The sequence below is a fragment of the Aythya fuligula genome, chromosome 1, assembly GCF_009819795.1.
Source record: "Aythya fuligula isolate bAytFul2 chromosome 1, bAytFul2.pri, whole genome shotgun sequence".
Lineage (NCBI taxonomy): Eukaryota > Metazoa > Chordata > Aves > Anseriformes > Anatidae > Aythya > Aythya fuligula.
This window is the reverse complement of record NC_045559.1, coordinates 44,997,044-45,020,658: the sequence shown is the minus strand read 5'-3', so window position 1 is coordinate 45,020,658 and position 23,615 is coordinate 44,997,044. Positions and strand designations below refer to the sequence as shown.

Here is a 23,615-nt window from a genome sequence, read left to right as displayed (position 1 = left end):
CCCAAATAAAAAATTTACCCCAAGAGTGAACTGAAATTCAAAGCAGCTATTTTCCAGGAGGCTCAAGAATATCAGGTAAATATTTCACATTGAACCATCACCTTAAGCCCTGTCACCAAGATCCAGAGTGAGAGAGAGAGCAGCAGGAAAGACCTGATTCCTTTCTTGACTCACGTCAAGGTTGTGCAAGGGTAACAGTACCACGAAGCTCAGCAGACTCCTGCCTGTAACCCGGCAGGGCTGGTAACTGACCCAGCACAGGAACGCCAGCAGTGCTTCACGTCAACAAAACTGTCCTCGAGGGCTGACATGGCCCCATGTCATATGTGAAGGCCATTGACTTTGTTCTTATCGCTTGCTACATCCATTTCGATGTGGCTGAAAGCAGGGTTGTCAGTTCCTTCGGCTGCGTTAGTAGATGTTTTCCAGCTCAACACTACCACTTTCTCTGCCTAAAAAAGAAAAGACAAAAGCCATGCTGGGAAGTGGAAGAAATAGTTTTCCTCTCTTTGACCTGTAGGAAGCAGAGTCAGGCCCGATTTACAGAAGGCCTTGCAGGAAAATGCATGTCAGTTGCTGAGAGAGCATAGTTATTCATTGCAGCAGCTGGTATTTTTCTAAGGGTATGGAAAATTTCTTATTGCATAAGATGCTAGTTGTGTAAAATGTTCTTGTCACATAAAATGTTCTTGTCCTGTAAAGCATCTAAAGCATTTTTGGGTGTGCAAAGTTTTAATTGCTGTTTTCAAGTCTGGTGTTCTGTCACCACCACGTCCCTGAGCTATTGGATCCCAACCCTTGGTCCTTGCCCTATCTTTGACATGAAAAGAAAATTAACATGCATCATTGCTTTGATGCTCGATCTTCACTAATCATAATGAGATGTTGAGCTCTCCATGTGCAGAAAGTTGCTTAGTTTTATTTTTCAGTTTATTCTCAGTAATTAACTTTCTGCGCTAGTGGTGATGCCAACCACTTGCTACCCAGGCAGACACTTGTTTCTGACTCCACACAGAAACTAGCTATGAACATTAGCTTCCATATGTTTGGTGGTTTTTCTTCTTTTTTCAGAAGACATCAGAGTTTAGTCATTAGTTTGACTAAAATAGATGAGATCATACTAAAAGGTTTTATTTTCATGGGGAGAAACACTTTGCAAACTGGACCATCTTAAAAATATGACCATTAGCCATACTACAGTATTCAAAAAACACTGAGCAAATCCAAACTTGCATGTTCAGCATCCTGATAGCACTAACTGAAGGGTTATTTCTAGTTTATTTTAAAAACTGTATTATGTTAGCGTTTCTAAGGGATGTTATTCTGCTCTACCCAATTTCTCCCCTTTTCTTGTATCATAGGGAGGGAGGGAGGAAATAGATACACTGTCTATCTAGAAATGCTTTTGCTCAAACAGTAGCTGATCTTGAAAAAAAAAAAAAAAAAAAAAAATAATTTAGAGAACAAGTTTACAAACAAAGGAAGCTTTGCTGAGTCCAACATGTGCCTTGGATCAGCTTCCAAAAGACTAGTGAGGGAGTATTTTGGCAGAAACCTGGAGAACAACTGTCCCTTTTATCTCAGCTGCTACTCTGTTGTTACTGAAGTCAAGCTGTGGCCAAACACAGATTCCCTGCCTGTTCTAGCTGCTTTTCTCTCACCTGCCTTGTGCTGTGCTCCTGCCTAAAAGCATCAGGTGCTGTTCATCCTGGTGGGAAAAGATAAACCAAGGATTGCTTGCCTTTGTCCACAGGAGGAGAGATTACTTGAAATTAGAGGATGCATAAATAACTACACTTACTGTATCCGATTTAGACCGTGAGAAGTTGGAAAGGAAATCTTCTTTGGTCAGCAGGAATTTACGGTCTGTGTTCTGCTTCAGTCCTCCTAAAAAATAGGCAGATTTCAATCAGCCAATTTTACACATGTGAATGATGTGTCAGAGCCCAGCTATGGGCACCAAGCCAGATGAGCAGGACAGTCATGCAAAAAAAGCCATCAAGCAGTCACGGGCTGGATGTTACTTTCCTTAGGGATCATTTCTTTACAATGAAGTGTCCCCTGCATCTTTCAAAGTATGAAATGATCTTCAGGATCTACTTGAAATGCCTCAGCCCCTCTTCAGAGTTTTCTAGGTCCTCCCCAGGTTTCTGTATGCAAAAATATGTAAAATGCTGAGACAACCATCCAAGGAGGGTAGGGGATTAGTTGGATAGTTGGATGTTTGGGCACTTTTAGTGCAGGGAAGATGAACTGCTGTGTGAGTATGTGCGTGGGAAAGAGAGGAGAGGTAGGTACTGGGAATTATCTCTATCACCTGGGAATTAAATGGGATCTTGTTCCACAAAGACCAGGGCGATGTTGAGTTGGTTCTCTGGAGTTTCTATTTCTTGGGCTGAGGAATTCTCATCTGGATTTACTGAGTTACTCTGATTTTGCACTTTGTTTTATGGTCCAATGGAGAGGCTTTCAGTGGAGTGACTATGGGTGACCTGATCCCAAGGTAGTAAGAAATGAAATTTGTCTACAAGCATCACTGCCAGAGCTCAACCTTGCCTTTGCAGAAAGAAGCATGTCAGTGAGGGAACTAAGGACAGGACGGAGGGAAGAAGGGGAGCAAATCCTCCAGCAGCCTGTGAGGAAAAGAAAATGGCAGAAGAGTATCTTGTGTTTACTAGTTGTAAGGCACAAGGAATGTACTGGAAGCCAATCTGTCTGCTGAGTTTGGAGTTTTGTAGTCCTGAAGAAAAACAGAATTCATCTCTGAAGTAGTTATAGGTCAGGCTAGTAGGTCTGAATTCTAACAGCACCAAAGTCTGATGAGTGATGTAGCAGGAATCTGACCAGGAGTAGTGGGGACAGCTGTGAGAGCAGCTAATTTTGTGCTATTTCTGCCATGCACAATGCAGATGACAAGTGCAGTTTGCATCTCACTTAGCTGCAAGAGCAGAAAGGCCACAAGCTGGAACTGAAGTCCCTGGTCTCATTCGTTGCTTTTACCTCTTCACAAGTAGTACAGGACAACCGAGAAAGGAGTTAACATTGACATGCACACAGTCTGCAACTCTGCTACATGCATGGGAAATGTGGTGAAAAGCATGCACTGTACAGGTGCATGCTTGAGTGCTTTGAACTCACTTAAAGTAAAACTGTTTTTGTCTTCTAGAAGAAGCTGGTACTCTTAGTACTGTGTATCTCCTTGCTTTAAGTTGCTGCCATGTTCAGGGACTACCCTCCAACCTCAGACCCTGCTGGGATCTAACAGAACAGGAAAGACAGATAGAGTTTTTTGATCCTTGGGTTAAAAAACTGCTAAAACTTCTTTCTCCTCAGAAATTTAAAGTAATCTTTCCTGTGATTAGAGACCAAGCATAGGATTCAGAAGGCCTGAGAGGAGGAAATGTAAGTTAGGATGGGAGCCTTTATGCAACAGAACATGCAACAGCTGGAAGGGACCCACAAGGCTCAGCAATTCCAACTCCTGGCTTCACACAGGACTACCTAAAAATTAAACCATTTGTTTGAGAGTGTTGTCCAAATGCTTCTTGAACTCCAGCAGGCTCAGTGCTGTGACCACTTCCCCAGGTAACCTGTTGCAGTGCTCAGCCACCTTCTTGGTGAAGAACCTTTTCCTAATATCCAGCCTTTGCAGTACAGTCACCAGCACTGAGTGCGGAAATGGCAGTTCTCCATTTGGTCATCTTAGTTTGAAACAGGTCTAAGACTTATGTTCAACCTCAGCAGCGGAACTAGTACCTGTTAGGAGGCTGATAATCATTCCCACAACTATCGTGATAAGTGTCCCAAGTGTGCTGAAGTAGAGATAGGACAAGGAATACCAGCGGTCTGCCAGGACAGGCCTGAAAAAGAGCAGGAAAAAAATTAACCTCTGCTTTCTTCTTCCAGGCAACCTGAAAATGTTGTCTGTTTCCAGATAGAGTATAATAAAGAGCTACTTTCTGAATGAAATGAGCTGGTACTCTTAGTACTGTACCTCCAAACAATAAAAAGTGCATTGAAAATCTGTTACAAAACTTGCAGAAGTGCTCTCACAGGGGAGGAGACTGGTCAATGCAGTAGGCAACATGGGACTGAGCAGGTAAAACAGGACAGTCTTGTCTCTGCTCAGAATCTAGTGCAGAGCTGAGCACTCCAGCTATCCAGACGAGGGGGTACCATCTTTAGAATGTGCTGTACTATTTAAAGAAAAAAATATGGTAGGACATCAGCCATGTGCTGCTCTAAACAGCCAGAAATAATAGGGCAATTCTCACACTTCATTTTACATCTTGTTTTGGTCACCTTGACGGTGTGCTCTGTTGCCTTCCTACAGCCACGAGTCATGCTGGAGGTCTTGTGTCAGAGGTAGTCTGTCAGACTGGATATTGGGCACCTGTGTGTGCACCAGAGTATCCATTGCTGATTATATGGTGCTCTGAAGTATAATGACTAAGAATCTCTAGAAGTATGTTTGTTTAGCTCCTGTTCCAGCTGTTCCCTGTATTATCATTTGTAATTTTTATGTTTAATTGTGAGTGCCCAAAGCAACATGCAGCAACTGCAGAGGGAAGAAAACCCCTTATATTTTTCCCATTATACCAATCATAGTCTCTCCTGAAGTAACCCAAATGCTAGGCAGATGTTTATGTTGTTTTACATCAAACACATGCTGCAGATATCGCAGATGAGGAATCTGTATACCTTTCGGGAGCTTGTGTGCTGAAAATTGTTGTTAATGGATTTGCTGTTGATGTAGTCAGATTGCTTGAAATGGATATATTACAGCCATCAGTTGAGAGGGGCAGTGGCAAAGTCCTCTCTGGGAGTGGAGGATAAATCTGAGAACCAATTCCAACCCAAAGTGAAACAACGAAGCCAGTGACAAGACCCACAAATGCACCCTGCAAAACAGAAAATGAAACTTGGACTTACAAGGAATGCAGAAGTATACATAAAACAACATCAACAACAAAAACAAGATAAGTAAGAAACACTTAAAATAATCTAAACTGAAAGCTACACATGAAAAATAAACAGTTGGGGAGAACTGGGAATTTACTTCATTTAACTTTTGAGGAGTACAATGTTTGCTTGTGGCTCCTGAACATATCACTTTTTATTTTGCCACTGTGAATTTATAATCAAGGGACAACTTTGGGTTGTTTGGTATGGGGAAAAAGCTGGTTTATTTGAGGCCCTCCTTAAATGACTACAAAAGCATTTTCCCTTTTTCCTCATGTGATTTGTTTTTGCAAGAGTCTCTTCTGGATGGGTTTGCTGGGTGACAGCTAGTGATTCTTTTTGCAGCATATACTTAAAATTCAGAACTGTAAAAACGTAAAGGTTAGTGACTAGCAAATCTTACTAAATAACAATCCTCTCAGACTGACCCATGGACCATACTCCCAGAGTTGGTCAAATACATTTTTGATGGAGTAGCCATTTCCTCTGGAAATGCTGATATCATGATACTGAAGCACTCTAGCAGAGCAATCCAATTGAGCCTGTCATTTAAAGAGGTTCATCACTTCAAGGTGGAAAGTGAGAAAGGGTAAAGATCCACATGGAAATTATTAAAGACATATGTGCTGCCCAACACAAAATTATTGGGGGTGGAGGGGGGAGGACATAGCCAAAATTATCAATTAATTTTGGTCCAACAGGGTTTTAAATTTGTACTTACAATTCCATTTGCAAAGGAGCAGAGGATTCCCAAGGCAAAAAGTCCTAAAAGGGGGCCACCAACCATGCCAAAAATGCTGAGTGCTGCCTGTGGAAGGAAGAGAGTCTATTCAGTGCTGTGCAGGGAAAGTTAAAGCTTCCAACAGGTCAAGAAGGGAAGCTGGTAAGAAGGAAATTATGGGTTTTTAATTGTCCTTCTCAGCTGGCAGGACTTTGTATAGTGACATGGGTGCTCAGCGTGGAAGCTTAGGCTGTTTGAGGCCACTAACAAACAAAGAATGAAGGCTAATCTCATAATGGTATCCAGCAATTATTTCCTTACACAATTCATTCTAGATTATTCAATGCAGGCGTGAAAAAGCAGCCTGACACTCACCTGCAGCAAGGCTCCCATGAGAGATGCCAGCGCAGCCATAGCGATGCACACTCCACCATAAAACAGGCCTGTGTGGGAAAGGCAGAATGATGTGCAGAATGATCTGACAAAATGCCCACAGATGGAGAAATGCTTCCTTCTAACCCAGCAGGGCCCTGACATCCCCAAAACAAACCTGCTAGCATCTTTTTTGTTTTGTTTTGTTTTTTCCTAAAAGAGCCCAAATGGCCAGTTTTCTGTTTGCATTAAAAGGAAATGATGCAAACGTGACAAAATCCTATTCCTGTATATTACTAAAGATTATTTAAGCACTTGATCCTAAATGGATTGATCCATATGGATTAGCCATCACGCCAATACCCCATGCATTGTTCACATTTCTCAGCTTATCTCCTGTGATGTGGTTCTTATTTTGAATGAATAAATTTGCTTTTCTTTTGAGCAAGAAAGTGCATGATGGCAGATTACCGGGAGCTGGCAGTGTGACAAAGAACATCCTGGGCTACCAGGACATAGCCCCTCTTGCCAGCACCCACAACACTGGCTCATTTGTTTCCTCCACCTCCACCCCTGTTGAGTTACACTGCAAAAGGGTGCAAGCAATAGGTTAATCCCACTGCTAATGTGATAGCTCAGGCAACTCACGACAATACTCGAGCAATAATGTTGGAGAAACTGCTCTTAGGTGAAAATATTTCATATTTGGCACCTGTCACCACTCTGCTGTGCTCTGTGGTAGGGGCTATGACACTGTGCTGGGACTGTGTTTTTTCACACCTATTACACATGCTGCCTTGGGCCACACCTGCAGCTGGTATCAGGCTGTACAACCAGCAGAGACAGCAAATGTACGTCAGAGATGTAAGCCATCTGCTCAGCCCAGTTTTGACCCTCTTCCCTAAGGAAGGTCATTAAACACAGGCACTTATCAGACTGCGGGTCTGAGGGTACATCAGGGAAGATGTGAAGTTGTTCATTCTCTGGAGTGCTGTAGTTCACATATTGCTCTGTTCACAAGGTTTGTTACAAAACTGTTTCCTGTGCTTCTAGGTTTTAACAGATTAAAGAAAAATAGCACCTATTTTAATCCAAGACATTTGGTTCTGTACTATTGTAGATCAATATTGAATATATAGGCAGTCTGGCTTTACTGCTTAAACATCAAATGATGGATTTTTTCTTTTTTTCTTTAGAAATAGCTTGTTCCCCATTCTGCATAAAACTTGCACTGATGATCTCTGCTCCCCCAAGTAATGCAGCAACGTAGTCCTACTGGTCTGAATGCACTTGCTCTTGCCTTATGCTGCCGTAAGTGATATCTGAATCAAGCCCTCACTTTGCAAAGCAAAAGTGGAAAAGATTTTCCAGACATACTCATCCCCATGGAAATCCATGACAGCTTCTTTTCAGAGAGCGATCTGAAGTGCGGCCTAACAAGGTCTTCAACAGTCACAGCAGCCAGAGCATTGATGCTGGAGGACACTGTGCTATAGAACACAAGATTTATACATTTCTTTTTTATCTTAAATGCTGAAATCACAGATAACAGATGGATTACTAGGCTGAGAGAAACCACTGCTGTCTAGAATGGTGTCAAAGAACAAATGCAACCACTGTATTGGTTGAAATGACTTATTGCTGCAGGTGATGCAGTTAATAGCTTACAAAAATCATTTAAAATAATTGCTCTTAGTGAAGACAAGGCAAATCTTAATGAAAAGATGGGGCTGGAGAAGTCAATGAAAATATCTGTTACATGTGGTATAATGCTATAAACATTACTGTAGCTATGTTGTACAATTACATGTTTATAATATTTAAGAATTCCTACAGCAGAGGGGCTTTAAAGCACTGAGTTACAGGGCTTGTTAGCTCTGTACATCACCTATGGTTAGCTATTTCTTCATGCTGTTAGTACGGAACTCCAAACAGCTTTGAGTTTTTTTGAGGACCTCAGAGCACTGCTATTGAACACTATGAATTTGTAAGATGCAACAACAAACAGCTCATAGTGCTTTTCTTAAAGAACAAGGAAATGAAATGCAGAAGTTTTAGGATAAATGCAACTTTAACATGAACAAAAGAAAAAGAAAAGAAAAAAAGTCATTAGAATCCAACTTACCTTAATGTCCCACTGTAGGCACTAGCTACAAAAAGCCCTGGCATTCCTGGAAAATCCTTGAAAATATCCAGCACTAGGTAAGGCATTAGCTGAAAAAAATCAGAGTGTAAGAATTATTACTATCTTGTTGTAATTTTTCTTTTTTTCCTGTATTATTTTTTTATAACCTTCTCACTGGCATTCTGCCTAGCTCTTCTAATTTTGAATGTCCCATTTTGCACTAGTTATTGGTTTTCTACAAAGAAAACGATTCTTAAAACATCCACTTGAGACACAGACAAGTCTGTTAAGACAACCTAGCAGAGGTGAGCATATCCAATGATGACGGTATAGGTAACTAGCACTGACCAGCAGGTAGTCTGGATTGTACTTCACTCTATCAGTAGATTATTGTATCTGCTGTTGACACCACAAAAATGTTTTCAGATTAAGTCCAATAACTTTAGGGTACCTTAGAACTATTTCCATATTGGAAGCTGTGTGCCATCTGTTGACCTTTGCAAGATCGGAATGTTGGAAAAAGATACATATTTTAAGATTTTTTGCCTGTGAACCATTTTTTTTTTTAACCAACAAGTCAGTCTTGTAGTATCTTACTTCTAGGTTCCACCAAAATAATTTGACTGAAAGGAGGCACCTAAGAGTCTTCAGGTATCCATCTTGGCCTTCCATACCTCATCTTACTCTATCCTTAAGTCCTGCCTCCAATACTCCGTTATCTCTGCTCCTTTCCTCGCCTTCCAGCTATTGTCCATGGGGATTTGTCCAGAGCCTGCAATTATCTGAGGCATAAACAAACAAAAAAAAAGATCTGCAGGTCTGTGATAGCCAAGGAGATGCTGGGACTGATGGGTCCTGAAGACAGGTCTGCTGCCTTCTCCAGGTATTCCCTCCCACCATGGTCTAAACTTAATCCCTGTGTTACAGACACACAATATAGACTTGGCATGTCTTCATTCCCATCCTCAAGCTCTTGGACCCACCAGAATGGCTACACATTCTCAGTGGCTGCTTCCTTATCACCCTTCCCAAGGGGAAGGATGCCTCTGCCCCTTGCTACCCACTGAGATACGGGGCTGTACCTGGTCGAGTGCCGACACCTGCTTTGCTGACCAGGGGTCGCATTCCTTGTAGATGGAGTACAGGGACAGTCCGCAGAGCGTTGCACAGACCAGGATTGCCCAGAGACCCACCAGGTTGATGTAGAGGGACCTGTGCCAACATGCATGGACACAACATGTTAGAGTTAGACATCCCCCCATGCTACAATTAAAAGACTGGACCACAAGTCCCCTCCAGAGCCAAGCAAGCAGGTGCCCATGCCTCATGTGGCTGCCCACCTGAACGGGAATCATGGCATGGCTCCATGTGACGCGATTTTGTTCTTGGTAGCAGTCTCAGCACCTGTCCTCTGACAAAGTCTACTCAAGGGATGATGGCAGTGATATCGCAATCCATATACTTCGTCATGTGTACAAGTTTTACTTTACAGGCAGCTTGGCAAGAAAACACTTTCCCCCTCACCACGCCCCTTGGCAGAGACAAATCCCAGATAGATTTGCAAGGTGGGGTGCCCCAGATCAAAGTGTTGGGTACCTTTAATCAGCACCACCAATCGTTTGCCTCTGGAGCTGCACTACCACACTTACACAATGCTGGAATCATGCTCATAAAGCAACAAAGTCACCATTTCCTCCCAGCAAAGCCTCCATGGAAGGCAGCAACAAGGCATGTGTTCCCTTGTCCTGGGACCTGCTTTGGAGCCACTTCCAGCTTCCACTTCCAGAGATCAAGAGGTCACCACTGACCCCAGAACTTCCCCGTTACTAATTTACCCCCTTGGAACCTGACAGAGTCAAAGAATCCCATCCCCTCCCCATGTCCTTCTGGGAGCTACAGCTGACACAGAGACAGAGAAGAAATGTGTGGTTGTGAGCTTCTTTTGTCACACACAACAGGCAACCTCTATGGGTCATGAAAAACAGATCATTCCCCCAGCTGTTCCCCACCCCACAGCCCCCTCCATGAAGGTTTTTCCATTCTACCTATCTCCTGTTCTCAGATGCTTCTCAGCTCTTGTTGACTCCTGGTTCACAAAGCTCTTCAAGTTGTGGCTCACCTAATGTCGTCAGTTCAAGCAAACACACCCAGAGGGAGCCTGGCCTTGGAAAACAGCGTTCCTTTCCAGCAGTGGCCTCCTGGTTATCTGCGTATCATCCGCTGATAGAGATTGAACTGCCTGAAAGATCACATACACTAGACCTGTGCCAACTAAGACCTCTGCTGGGTGGATCCCTGGAGGACCTTTGGTATCTGTGCAAACATATCCATGCCTGCACTGCTGCAGTGGGCCTTTTAGTGCCTTCAGTTTCCAGGAAGGCAAGGAGCATCAGCCTTTGGACTGCTCCAGAGGATCATCAGGATGAATGAAGAAGTAAACATAACTTTATAGACCTTGTCAGGCATTGAAATACATATTTTTAGAAAGCAGTAGTATAGGTTAACTAGATGAGCCAGCAGTTTTATACCATTGAAAAATTATTGGCAAGCACAATGTAAACTCATAAAAAGACCTATGTAAATAAAGGCTGATTGGATAACACAGAAGGGAAAACTCTGCATTTATGCTTCATATTTGCAATTAGTGCTTATCGAAACACAGCACTAGCAGCACTTTAAATTTCTCTCTATGCTAAGTAGGTAAAAAGTAGTAGTAAAAAAGTAGTAAAAAGTAGTCCCCTTCTTATAGACACATATTGGCTGGATGTCTAACATCAATTTAGCTGAAGCTGTTCCTGCATTGGCATGGCATAATCTACCTTGACATAAGGCACTCAGAAGCTGATACAGATCAAAATTTAACCAATGAGTTAAATCAACGTAAAACTTTTAAATAAATGCAATAGCAGTGTTAGTCTAAAGCCTGTAGTAAAGGTTAGAAAGTCAAGAGAAACACACGAAAGCAAAAGAAATTCTCTCCATCCAGCAATTCCTGTTTTTAAATTGCATCAGTGTCTGACAGTGAAAAGAAAACTGCGTTTTTCATCTGATTTACACCTCTAGCTCCTGGTACACCCTATGACTAAGCACTGTAGTATAATTATTGTAGCAGGAGGGAGGTGTTCCCATTAATTCTGGATGAGTAACATGAGGTGGAGTTTGGGTGAAGAAGGCACTGTGACTGTGCAAGGCTTATTTTTGGTGGTTGGTTGTTTCAGTCTGTCTCTAAGATTTTAGCACTGCAACATGACAGCTGATGACCTTGAAAAGAAAGTAGAGGAAAATGTGCTGGTAGCCTATATTTTTCTGAAAGTGTACCTCTCCTGCTCTGAGTGCCTGATAATATTGCTCATATTTAAGCATTATTTGATTTGCCTAGTCACTGTTTGAGGATGACAGCATGTGTTCATACCTATTGGTTTGTTTCTTGAATGGGGCGAAATCTTTTCCCAAAGCCTGAGAAAATTCTTACTTTTGTGCCATCATTTAAGGCCTTCCTGCAGCCCACAAGTTGAGACCCATGAAAGAATTACTTCCTCAGATCTGATTCATTATTAAGTAAAGCCTTACAATAAATGCTATGGAGGTGCAAAGCCTTATTATTTTGACCCGATGACACTTGACACTTCTATGTACAGATTAAATGGCAACAAGAGGTGCAGGCCACCAATGTAACTTGCCAGTAGTGTTTAATTATGTTTGCAAATGAACTAGATAATCATCACAGAATGACAGCGTTTACAGCTGTAACAAACTGTAACCATTATACAAAAAGATTTCTCCATGCAAGAGAGGCACAAGAAAGATGCCATGGAGTTCAGCTGCCCACGCCAGCAGGAGATGACTCCAGCAATTAAGGCTGTGCCACCACTAATATGGTATGGGCTGTAGAGTCATAGCATCATAGAATCATTTAGGTTGGAAAAGACCTTCAGGATCATCAAGACCAAACAAATAAATGTGTACTTTTATTCGTAACTCTTGAATCCCATCTAAACCCTCCAGAACCAGACAGCCTCCAATCTTGGTCAAAGCCACTGCAACAGCCCAGAAAATCAGCCCAGAAACTGCCATGGTGCCACATTCCCCTTGGCCACGCTGCCTCTGGGACACCTTCACAAAGAGGGAAGGGAGGGTGCAAGACTGGACCATAGCCCAAAGTAGAGCAGGTGCTTGGGAAGGACAGTCTCACTGGCACACAGATTGGGCACAACGTATGCAGCTGTTCCCCTGTACACAGTCATGCCAGGGGCTGTGAAGAAGCCACATGGTGTGCTGGGAATGTGGCACTGTACACTGGAGATGTGGCTGACGATGAGCACCATAAATGTCTGCAGCACAAATGACAGGAAATAATTTCCGTTATTGCCGAAACCAAAAATATTTCAGTTCTAAATTTTACATGATTTTGTGGGCATTTTGCTGACTTTATGAAGTGAAAACCTTCATAAAACTCCTTCTCTACCACATATCACTGCATTACAGAATTTAGGGACTACAGTTACAATGTGTACTTATATATTTCTCCCATAAATATACTATATATACTTGGCAATAATTCTTACATCCAGAGTTGTGAACTACGGGAATGACACTGAAGATAAAGGTAAGATAACAGAGTTAGTAAATATATTCTGTTCTAGAATAAAGACTGATCAGAAATATATAAACTCGAAAACAGAACTCTCTGCCAGTGTCCATAATGAATTCCCATTGAAAAAGTCAAGACAATTGAGAAAACAAAATATATGATTCCCCAACAATTTTATCACTGAATAAAACATTCCTACATTTTCTCACATTTACACCCATTGGTATGGAAAAATCTTTTAGGTTTTACTGAGGTAAAATTTCCCCACACTGGTTATATTTAGTAGAGTAGCAATTCAAGATGCTGTCTTAATAAGGCTTCAGCACAAGTAAGTACTATATTATTTGGTCTTTAGGTTGCATATAAACTTAATGCAGCTATTTGTATGCATTAATAGTGGCACAGTGAAACAGTCTGGCAGAAAGCTGAACGTTAGAGTCATTTATATGTAATTCAAATATCCGCATTTATTGTGATGATTTGTCTTGTACCTGGTCCACAAAGCAGAAAGCAAAAGTTGTTACCTTTTACAAATAGGTTTTATAGAGGCAAAAAACACTATTTATAAAAAAGTTTCCCCTATAAAGAACAGTCATTGCTAAATTAAGACATTAAGAGTTACTGTAAACAGACTTACATTTTTGCGTGGAACCTGCTTTTGCATGCAATGTATCTCTGTACTTGGGACTGGTTGACACCATAAATGCCAGTCCATGTGAAGGTTCCACCTATGACAATTGTCCAGAAGGTATGCCTTTGCAAAGGATTAGGATTAAAGCTACAATGAGAGGGGAAAAAGAAAAAAAAATAATGAAATGGAACTTGGGGAAAAAAAATGATGGAAAACTCATTATCAGAAGACTTTAATGACTAGGAGAAAAGATTTCCTCTAATTCTAAAATAAACTCTCCTAATTTGGCCTGATTTTGAATATTCTGATATTCCACCTTTACATGAAATCACAGAGAGCAGATTTTAAACTCGGAGCTGAAATCCTGACCTAGTGAAACTCTGGTCTATCCAAAGGTGAATTTTAACTAATTTATTTGCCTATAAACTCTAGTTGTAAGTAGAGCAGTATGATTTCTGTGACTATTGTGATGAAATGAAGTTCCAGTAGAAAGTCTAATATGCCTGCTTATCTAGAAGGACATGAGTCTAACACCAATACAAAGGTGTGTTTGCATGCCCAGCCTTTGTAGACAGAGACTCTGTAAAAAATTTGCTGATTTAGCTCTAAGTGAAGAACAGATTTTAAATGGCATGAATATTTTTTAAATGACACTTTAATAGTGTTATTTAAACATTATAAAGTGCTTCGCTTGGTGAATAATGTAGTATTAATTCACCTATTACACGCTTTTATTCCTTTTCTTTTTCCATCTGTGAATTCTATGACTGGGGGAAGAAGCAATGCTGCATAACACTGCAGTTCAGCCAAAAAGGTTGAACAACCACTGTTTATGAGAAGAAAAAAATATCCTTAGATTAATTATTATTTACTGAAGAACCTGGTAAAGAATTTTTTTAGAAAGACCTGATGAATATCCCCATTCACATTTGGTGGAATCCAAAATGCGTCCTTAAGACACTTACTTGACAAAGTAAAAAGATTTTGCTCTTCACAGGATTTAGCATGGTGTTAGCCCTAAAATATCTCCATCAAACTACATAAGTTTGTTAAAAATTATGTAAAATTTGGGTCCCAACTCCCCTCCCCACATGGACTCTACTTGTCAGAATAAAAAGGCACAACATCTGCAAGTACAAACTCACTCCCAGAAGTTCAGTCGTCCTCCATGGTAGGAATCATTTACAATGTGTCCAATTCCTTCCTGAACTACCACTGCTCGTATAATCACAGATGAGAATCCAGCAACCATAATTCCAACCTGGAAAACGTCTGTCCACACCACTGCCTTCAGACCTCCCTGCGTGAGGAACAGCACATATCAGATACAACGGGGCAGCCGTGCTCTTGCTTTACACCCACATGCAGCTAAGAGCAATGTTACTATACAGATTATGCATGACAGATTAATTCCGTTTTACCCCTGAACAGAGATAATTCTGTATTGGGATGTTCAGAAATTGCATCCTGCAATCTGTTCAAGACATGCTGGTCTTTCTGTGAGGTGCACTAAAAATTACAGTGGCCATACACATAGGTTAAGCCAGTATTTCCTTCATCATATCTCCTGATTCAGAAGTTTGCTTGTATCAAAAGATTAATGATCAGACTGTGCTCATCTTGCTCATATAGTAAGACTAACTACAGAAGGCACACCATTCACATGTATTAAAATATAAAAAAAAAAAAAAATATGTCATGGAGGTTTCATTTACACATTTCTAGGCATTTGGTCAACTAGCAGTGATCTAAAGGCCAATCATTTCATAAGGCACTTATTATTTTCAGTGGTTCTTGTCCATAAAAGCCTGGACTATTATGGTTGCAGTGCTTGACAAATTCCGTATCTAAACTCTACAAGACTAGCAGAAAAGTCATAGGAGGATTTTTAGGAAGGAAATCTATCTTTTTGCTGTTATTTCAGCAACAACAGCATTTTGAATATATCAAAACAGAAAAGGTTTGAGTCACACTGTGGCTGCCTTTGCCTCCTGAGAAGTCACTGGGTGAAGTCTCTGTGGCTGCAGCTGTGCTGTGAAATGGGGCAACTCAGTTACTAGGTGACTTTTCAATAAATTCTACATTTGATGTGAATGGTGAGAGGAAAAGACATTTCCCTCAGCTGAAGAGCCAACATACCAATGTGCAGTAGAAAGTGCAGACCACACCAGTTGCCACCACAGCACCCCACAAGTCAAAGCCCGTGACTGAAAAAGAGTGAAAGAACATTAGTATGAGGGAGGCACTGGGGAGACAAAATACTTAAGGTCTATTTTTCACACCAATCTGGTTTCTGCAGACAAATCGAAATAAGTTAAATGCAAAAGTAGAAAGTAATAAAAAAAAAGCAATTAAAAGATTTGCGTGTCTGAACCAGGGGATTCCCGTCAGTGCCTGAGCTTGACACACTCACGTGCTGCCCAGCACGGCTCTGTGGGGCTCCCCAACAGACAGCCCCGGTTAACGGGAAACACGGCAGCAAAGCTCACGGAAAACATTGCTTCTAGCTAGGTCATAGTTTGTTATGGCCTGTAATTACAGGTCAAGTATCAGCATCAAGGACACAAAGCATGTGGGACTCGTACACCAGAGGAGACCAGTGCAGGCAGCGTTGTTTTTTTTCTTCCTTTTTGTTCAACAAACAAGCCAAAAACAAACAAACAAATAGACAAAAAAAAAAAAAAAAGAAAAAAAAAAAAGATTGTGATTTTCATTTTAGCCAAAACAATTAATTTTTCTATTTTCATTTTGTTATTGGCTTTTCTTGCCAAGTACACAAACTAATTGTGCCTAGTTAAAAGTTTCATTTGGCTCCCTGTGAAAGCTTTTCCCCCATTTAAAAATAAATGTAGCCCATCTTCAAAGCAATAAGTCATTCTGGAACAAAAAATGGCAATAATGCATCCTATCCTGTCCATTCCTTCAAAATATACTTAATTTTTCATGTTTTCTGAGTATAGCCATGACCTAATGACAGCATGAGAGAACTGGAGTAAGTGAGAGCAGATTTTTTTGTTGAGCCACTTCTGTAATTCTTTACAGCCAGGATTAGAGAGTAGGATTACAGCTGGGAGGCTTTCTATCAGTGTTCCCATCAGGATCAACAAATCCTGGAAGACTTCACAGCCAATCCTTCAGCTGTATCTTTTGGTGAGCATTACAAAAAGAAAAGCACGCCAGTGCTATGTGCAGAATAAAACTATAACTTAGAAAACAGTGTAGTACGGTCATCTTACCTTGATTTAGTGCTAACGCTGGAGCATAAATGACAATGCCAGTGTATAAAGTCTAGATGGGGAAAAAAAGATATAAAATGAAAAGAAGAATCGTAAATTCCTGGAAAAGGTGACAGGTTTCTGAGATGGTTTCTCTTCAAGCACTTATCCAGCCTATATTTCCTAAATTCTTAACTGTTGAGAAATAATTTAAACTGTTAGAAGATGTATGTCTGATACTAACCAGCACTGCAGTCTCACAACTTAGTCTGCTTAAAACAAGTACCACAATGACTCTTAAATACCCAATTCCCCTTCAGTTTTTCCTGGCTTTTATAATTAACTTGTTTTATTGCTTTAAAACTGCAGTCATATTGCAGAAACAAGAGCAAAAGGAAATTGGTTAGGTTTACACATGGTTTGCCAAGGAATCTATTACAATTTATTTTCTCAGTCTTGGGATCAATATGCCTCTCAGTATGCAACTGCAATGCACATGAATAAGAACAAGAAATACAGCATTAGTTAGGCATTATGGATAGAATTATAAGGGTTTACAGTCCTTGATGTAAGATGAAGCCATGCATGATCATCAGCTGATTTTCACCCAATACAGGAAGATACATACAAATCAAAGAGCTGCTCTACCCACTTTTAAGAGCCAAGCGGGATTCATACACTGGTATCCTCTATAATTTCTTCGTGTTTACTTTTTAAGTGCCTTTTCACCATTGCCTCGTACTACCAGGACAAGCTCAGCAGTGGCATGGATCTGAGCAATACAGCTTGCAATGAGCAGATGACTTCTGTCAAGGTCAGCAGTCTTGATTCAAGGGATCTAAATCCAGGCTGAGCTGACTTGCATCAGCTTCTCATGATTGAACTCTTTTGATTCCCTGATTTATACCAGTGGGACCTGGGCATGGAAGTGCAGCAGAATCAGAAGTTATCCAGAATTCAGCAAGCTTTTGCCCTTCCTGCAAATACGGAGTCCAACCCAGCTAATCCAGCACAGGATAGCTAATGGGTGGACCACTTGCTGTGGCTTTTGGGCAGGAAAAATCCAGCCCCAGTGGCAGAGCTCTGCCACATGGCCAGCAGCTATGCTGAGGCGAGCCAAGAGGTACAGGGAGTGGTCATGCAGCTGTGGAAAGCAATGAGCATGGAGGGGCGGCTGCACCCAGCATTACCACATCACCCTGGCCCCATGCTGTGTGCCTGGTACAAGCACAGGCCAGAAAGGGTGGTGAGACTACCATGGAAGAAGAGATCAGCATCTGCCCCTGTTGAAAAGAGATCAACATCTGCTGATGGTGGGAAAACCAGGGAAAGAGCCCACAGCTGCCCATGTGTGTGTGCACGTGCTTGTTTCTCTCTATGCTCTGAGTCCTCTCCAGATTTACACGCTTAGCTTGCACACCCACAGAGCTCCCAGCCCTGACAAACCTCCCCTCAGGACCAGCTGCATCACTTCATAACCAACAAGTACTGACACTTGTCAAGTGTGTGACTTCTCTGTGTGACTTCTGCCCATGCAGTGACCATCAGCATGGGCTGCTGAATCCCACTCACTCAGAGTCACCACAAGAAAGGGGCTTTCCTGTATGAGACAAATGAGTGCCAGAAGCTTTGAACCATCAGAAATTAGCTTTTATGATGCAAATACAATCACATTTTTGTGTCATTTGAAGCAAGAAAGATAAAACAATCTTTCCATATCTTCAGTATTTTTTCAGGTTGTATTGCTATATATCCTTATTATTTTTCTTTTAAACACATGCCAATAGTCACAGAATGGTTTAAATTACACCATTAGGATCTTAGGGAGTTCCCTTTCCTCACTATTCTTTTAATGATTCAGGTTATTTAAATTGTTAGTGCTGGGCACAGAAAGACAGCTATAGATCATTAGTGAATTTCCTTGTATACATATTTAAGTTGTATAGAATTATTTTTCTGATCTTTACGTGATTACACTTGGTTTGTTCCAACTTACTCAACTGTGATGTCTTCATTTCTGCCCATGAAATACCACCATGATTCATGCATGCTACCACTCCACTTTTCCTATGAATTTGTGTATCCACAAAATCCAGCTAAGCAGCACTGTTTACATAAAAAATTAACATTTCAGTGATCACTATCTTAGTGGTACAACTGTGATTGCCCTAAAACTCTCATAGTGGGTCTTAAAAATACCAAAAAGGTCAACAAGCAGAAGTGTAACTTGAAAAGCCTTCTAATTCTATATTCATTCTTGCTTTGAATTCCACAAAAGATCCACTTCATAACTGTGAACAGAACATATTTTTCACGCTGGTGTTTCACAGCATCTGGCACATGCTCACTGTACGTCTGAAAGCTGTGGTCTCACACTGACTCACCGAACGGGCTGGATACAGCAAACCACACCAAGAAAAGTTGCAGGGACTGCTTTAGTTTGACATTCCCTAAGGCAGTGATTTGCAACTTTTGTTTGCAGACGCCCAGGTTTTTCCCAGCAGTGGTGCAAACCCTTGTACTGCTAGTGACAGGCTCCTGACAGCTTGTTTTCCTTGTCACCTGTCACAGACCCTTGGGAATTAGTCAGACTCCCAGAATCCACAAACCACAGGACAAAAACTGCCGCGGCAGGTAATAAGGACACATTTACATTTTGAACTTGTTGCTGAGGGCAGGCAAACAACTCCTTTACATGCTATTTCCCTGACATGAAGGGTCACTTGTCTCTTGGCATGGGCGCTGATGCCAAGTGACTGCTCCGGGTGCTCAGCAGTGCCTGGGGAGACCACTGGGGCAGGCAGCCCAGCATCCACTGCATACTTTGGAGCAGAGATTTCTTTGCCTTGCTCCCAGTCACCTGTGCACTGTGATGACCGCGTCAGCTGCTCAGAGAAACAGCCAGCTATGCTGAGCTGGACAGTCCTGGTGGCTACAAGGACCAGAGAACTGCTCTGAGGTTTACTTGCCGTTTGTATAATGAAGAGGACCGTTCCACAGAGCCGCAGGTATTTATTGAATCGAAGCTCTAAATACTGCAAAAGAAAAAACAAATGTTTATCAGAACTTGCCATTATTGGCAGGACTACAGTGAAGCACTGAGCAATACAGAAAGGGCATAGTGTTGTTTTGTTTTCATGAATGGACAAAACTTAGTATAATTGTGATGGATATCTCTTTCAACTTCATTTGATATTTCTTCAGACCTCACTGCTAGGTAACCACACGTGAGCAGGTGACATAGACATCTGCTAGTCAGTGACAGAGCCCCCCAAAAGGAAATTGATGCTACACTGCCTCAGCGCACTCTGCAGGCAGGGAGCTGCGCACTGGGACTTGGCAAAGACCAGCACCTGCTCTGCACTCTGCAACATTCATAATGACGTTCCAGCAAACAACAGAACCTGTTTGCATTGTGAAATCAGAGTGAAAAGAAAAACATTACGGTTATGCCTGAGCCTTAGTCAGTTTGGAAACTCCAGCATTACACATATCCATCTAGACTGCTGAGAGAGGGCAGAAGGTCTTCAGTGGCCAGCGGTTTCTTGCTCCACAGTAACCTCACCTTCTGCTGCCCAAGGCAGCTCACCATCTTCTACTAGTAAGTGGAAATTTAGCCTTTCTCAAAACAGGAACCCTCACTTTTTGTCCAGCCTGGGAGCACACAACATCTGAATGAGTTTGTCACACTGTAGGGCAGATTTCGTTCCACCCTCTGTCCTAACAACCCCCTAGGGCATGTGGTGGCACAAAAGGGATCTCCTTTACCTGCCAATCTGTTAATTTGACACAGAAAAAAACTGAAAAATCTAGAGAGCTCACTCATGTGGTGACCATTTAAATTGTGATCTGTAAACATGTTCATGCCAGGAAGCAATCCTGAACCCCCAGATGGACGTAAAAGGTTGTCTGATCTCTGAACTCTGTCCGTAGATAGAATGTGTATCTTTTATAGGTGTGTTACCCTGACTAAACCCTGAGATTATCAGTGAGTTTCTAGTCATAATTAACAGCCTTTAATGAGAAGGGACGTATTTTAAATATCACAAGTGACAAGTCCAAAGATTAGTAGTTTAAAATGCACTGGAAGCCACCAGTTATTTCTGTTGGTGAATTCTTATCTAAATCTACCAAAAGAAATCTTGTTTTCAGCCTTCAGTGCTGCAATGCCCCTGCTCAGTGTAATAAAATACAAAAGACCAAAGTAGCTATCCAAGGACTTTCACCTGCACTGATGCTCCTTCCCTAACACCCTCTGTGAGAAAAGCGATTTGCCTCCAAATCTGCAGCTAGGAACCATCTTCCATGCAAGATCAAGAGGTTGCATGGACTTTCTGTGTCAGAAGAAAGCCCTGACCAGATGCTTCCTCGCCCAAAAAGAGTCAGACTCGACCTGTGATGTGTCTTACCACCCCAGATTTCTTTGCACTGCTAGCTGTAGCTAAAACTTACATTCAGGGTTGAAGACCAGTTCAGCCATAGTTTGGTGAAAGCAAAAAAAACTTTGCAGACAGAGCACTTGCTGATCTCACTGTTCAAGGAATGGAAATGACATCTACTGCTGCAGCAGGTGTCTCCCCAAAATCTCTAGGAACATCACAGACATATACTGTGCCAGAGGGGGACTTTTGTGGCTGCCCCTAAACTCAGAAGCCTACCTGGAGGGAGCACGAATTGAGAACTCTGGTTGCTATGTCAGATGCTCTTGATGTTGGATGCACTCTGTATGTTAGATGCTCTTGGTATATTAATTACACATCATTAACCACACATCACCACCCAAGCTGCACAAGGACTAAACCACCGCTAAACTGAGCACCTGGAGTGAGGAAACAGATCTGGCATGGTGCAAAGCTCCTGAGCTGCAGCAGCAGGGTGAGCATCTCCTCTCTGCAGAGGCCGTGTGGGCAGATCTGGGGACAGAGCGTGTTGCAGCCTGTCCTTGGGAGAGACACGGGATACAGGGCAGCACAGAGTGTGGGGAGTTGGGAAAGAGCGTGAGAGGAGACACAGAGAGAGCAGTCCTGAGAGGGCCCCCAGCTCCCTGAAGGCTGCGGAAAGGCTCCTGCTGCTCCACCTTACCTCGTAGGTGCTGGTAATGCCCAGCCTGTAGAAGACAGGCAGGAAGATCTCGGCACTGCACAGCACCACCAGCGCGTAGGTGATGGCGAAGATGCAGAAGATGGCCCCGTAGCGGTAGATCTCAGCGGGGGTGCCCAGCACCGTGACAGCCGACATGAAGCTGGCGGTGAGGGACAGCGCGACAGGGAGGGCACTCATGCTGCGGCCCCCCATGAGAAAGTCCTTGGAGGTCTTCTGCCCCCCTCCCGCAAACGCGTAGTAGATGCCGATGGCAGCCGACACCAGCAGCATGGCTGCGAAGACCACGTAGTCCCACACGCTGAAGCGCCCCATGCCACCTGCCCTAGCGCCCGACGGCCTGACACAGACCCACACGGGGCTTCTCCCCGGTGTTGTGTGTGTGTGTGCGTGCGGCGAGAGCCGGGGCCGTGCCGCCGGGACAGCCTTATAGGGCCCGGCGCCCGCTCCTCCCCGCGGCGGTGCGCGGCCCCGCCGAGCAGCAAGGGGCGGCGATCCCGGCGGCCGGGGCACGGCGCAGAGCTCCCGCCCGCCCGGCGGGGCCGTGAGACGGGGAGGCGCGCCCCCGCTGCCCTCCTTCCATCCTTCTTCCCTTCCCTCCTTCCTTCCCTCCTTCCTTCCCTTCTTCCTTCCCCTTTTTCCTTCCCTCAGCCCCCGCAGCCCTCGGGTTTCTGAGGGAAGGCAGCTCGCCCCACGGGGTGGTGTCCCCTAGCTCTCTCCGTTAGGACACACCACCATTGCCCCACACGAAGATGGCGAGAATATGTTTTATTCCATGCATATTCTCTGGGTTGAGCAATCTGGAAGGTAAACTGCTAACTGGGATCTGTCGGCAGACCTGCCAAGGCTGTGTGGTAGGGAAGCCCTGCTACCGGCGTTCCGCTCGCGGAAGTGTTGCTCTCGCTCCTCAGCTAAACACAGGTTCAAGAGTCAAAGTGCGCAGGGATATCGCAGATGGGGCTCCCTTTATCTGATCCACAGGGTAATGCACCAAAACCATCTGGGGGTTTCAAGGCCAGGGATGTTGTGCGGTGGAGACGTGTGCCTGGCTCCGCGGCTAGCAGCACATCCAGGACTAAACCAGCTGACACTACATCTGGCCACCGTGCCGTGTGTCAGCAGCCCCTGATGGGGGATTGCAATGTAAGGATGCCAAAGGTGGCCAAGGTTGGCCTGGCAGCTGGGCAGCTGCACGCCTTGCAGCAGGGCTCGGCTGCTTTGCGCAGAGGCTTTCAGGCTTCCCCTGTGCCTTGGCAAAGTGCTCCGCTGGAGGTGATTTCCTGGCACGAGATGGCACCAAGTTGAGAATAAAAATCCCGGAGTTTCCTTTTATGGCTCTTTTCTGATCAGCCTTGCCCTGCTCTAATCTACAGCTGGGTTCGCTGGAAGTGGTCTTTGGTGCAAATTCTCTGGGTTCAGCACAGGACACGCCCTCCTGCCTGAATCTGACCAGTTTGGGACCATTTTTAGCAGGCTTCTTCCCTATGGCAGACAAATGATTGACCAGACACCCGACAGCCAGCCCAGCTCACGGAGCTCATTTATCTCCTTGGGAGTTCTGCATCTGGCAGGCCATTTGCAGGTATTTCTGAGTGCATGTTGGAAGCAGGGGGTGCAGGTGGAAGGCTGGGCTGGCAGGGCTGTTAGGCTGAGCTGTGCTGCTGTGAAATCATGTGTGTGCTGACCTGGCCTCTAGACACCCATCTGGGAGTGGAAGTGTCCCCGAACATACAGAAGCCAGCCACTGTGGTGCAAGCAGCATGTCCTAATCTCACAGGAGCAGGTTAGGGCATCTGTCTCTGGCCCAATTCCTCTGTAATTACTTATACAATGAGTAACAGCTTCCAGATGGCCTGCTGGGAGAGAACAAGAAAGAAACTTACTCTATACCCCTACCA

The 23,615-nt window shown here is 43.3% G+C and overlaps 1 protein-coding gene across 1 annotated transcript; it reads right to left on the bottom strand.

The window, feature by feature from the left end:
• Positions 1-320: 320 nt before the first annotated feature.
• On the bottom strand, positions 321-22,032 carry SLC5A8 (solute carrier family 5 member 8). The gene is made up of 15 exons (XM_032207662.1): positions 21,700-22,032; positions 19,587-19,652; positions 16,639-16,690; positions 15,542-15,609; positions 14,548-14,702; positions 13,409-13,549; positions 9,263-9,392; positions 8,181-8,269; positions 7,433-7,545; positions 6,059-6,126; positions 5,684-5,770; positions 4,702-4,901; positions 3,757-3,860; positions 1,802-1,887; positions 321-452 (listed from the first exon to the last, which is right to left on the bottom strand). The coding sequence occupies exons 1-15, from the start codon at positions 22,030-22,032 to the stop codon at positions 321-323; spliced, it is 1,824 nt and encodes a 607-aa protein (XP_032063553.1).
• Positions 22,033-23,615: the final 1,583 nt, after the last annotated feature.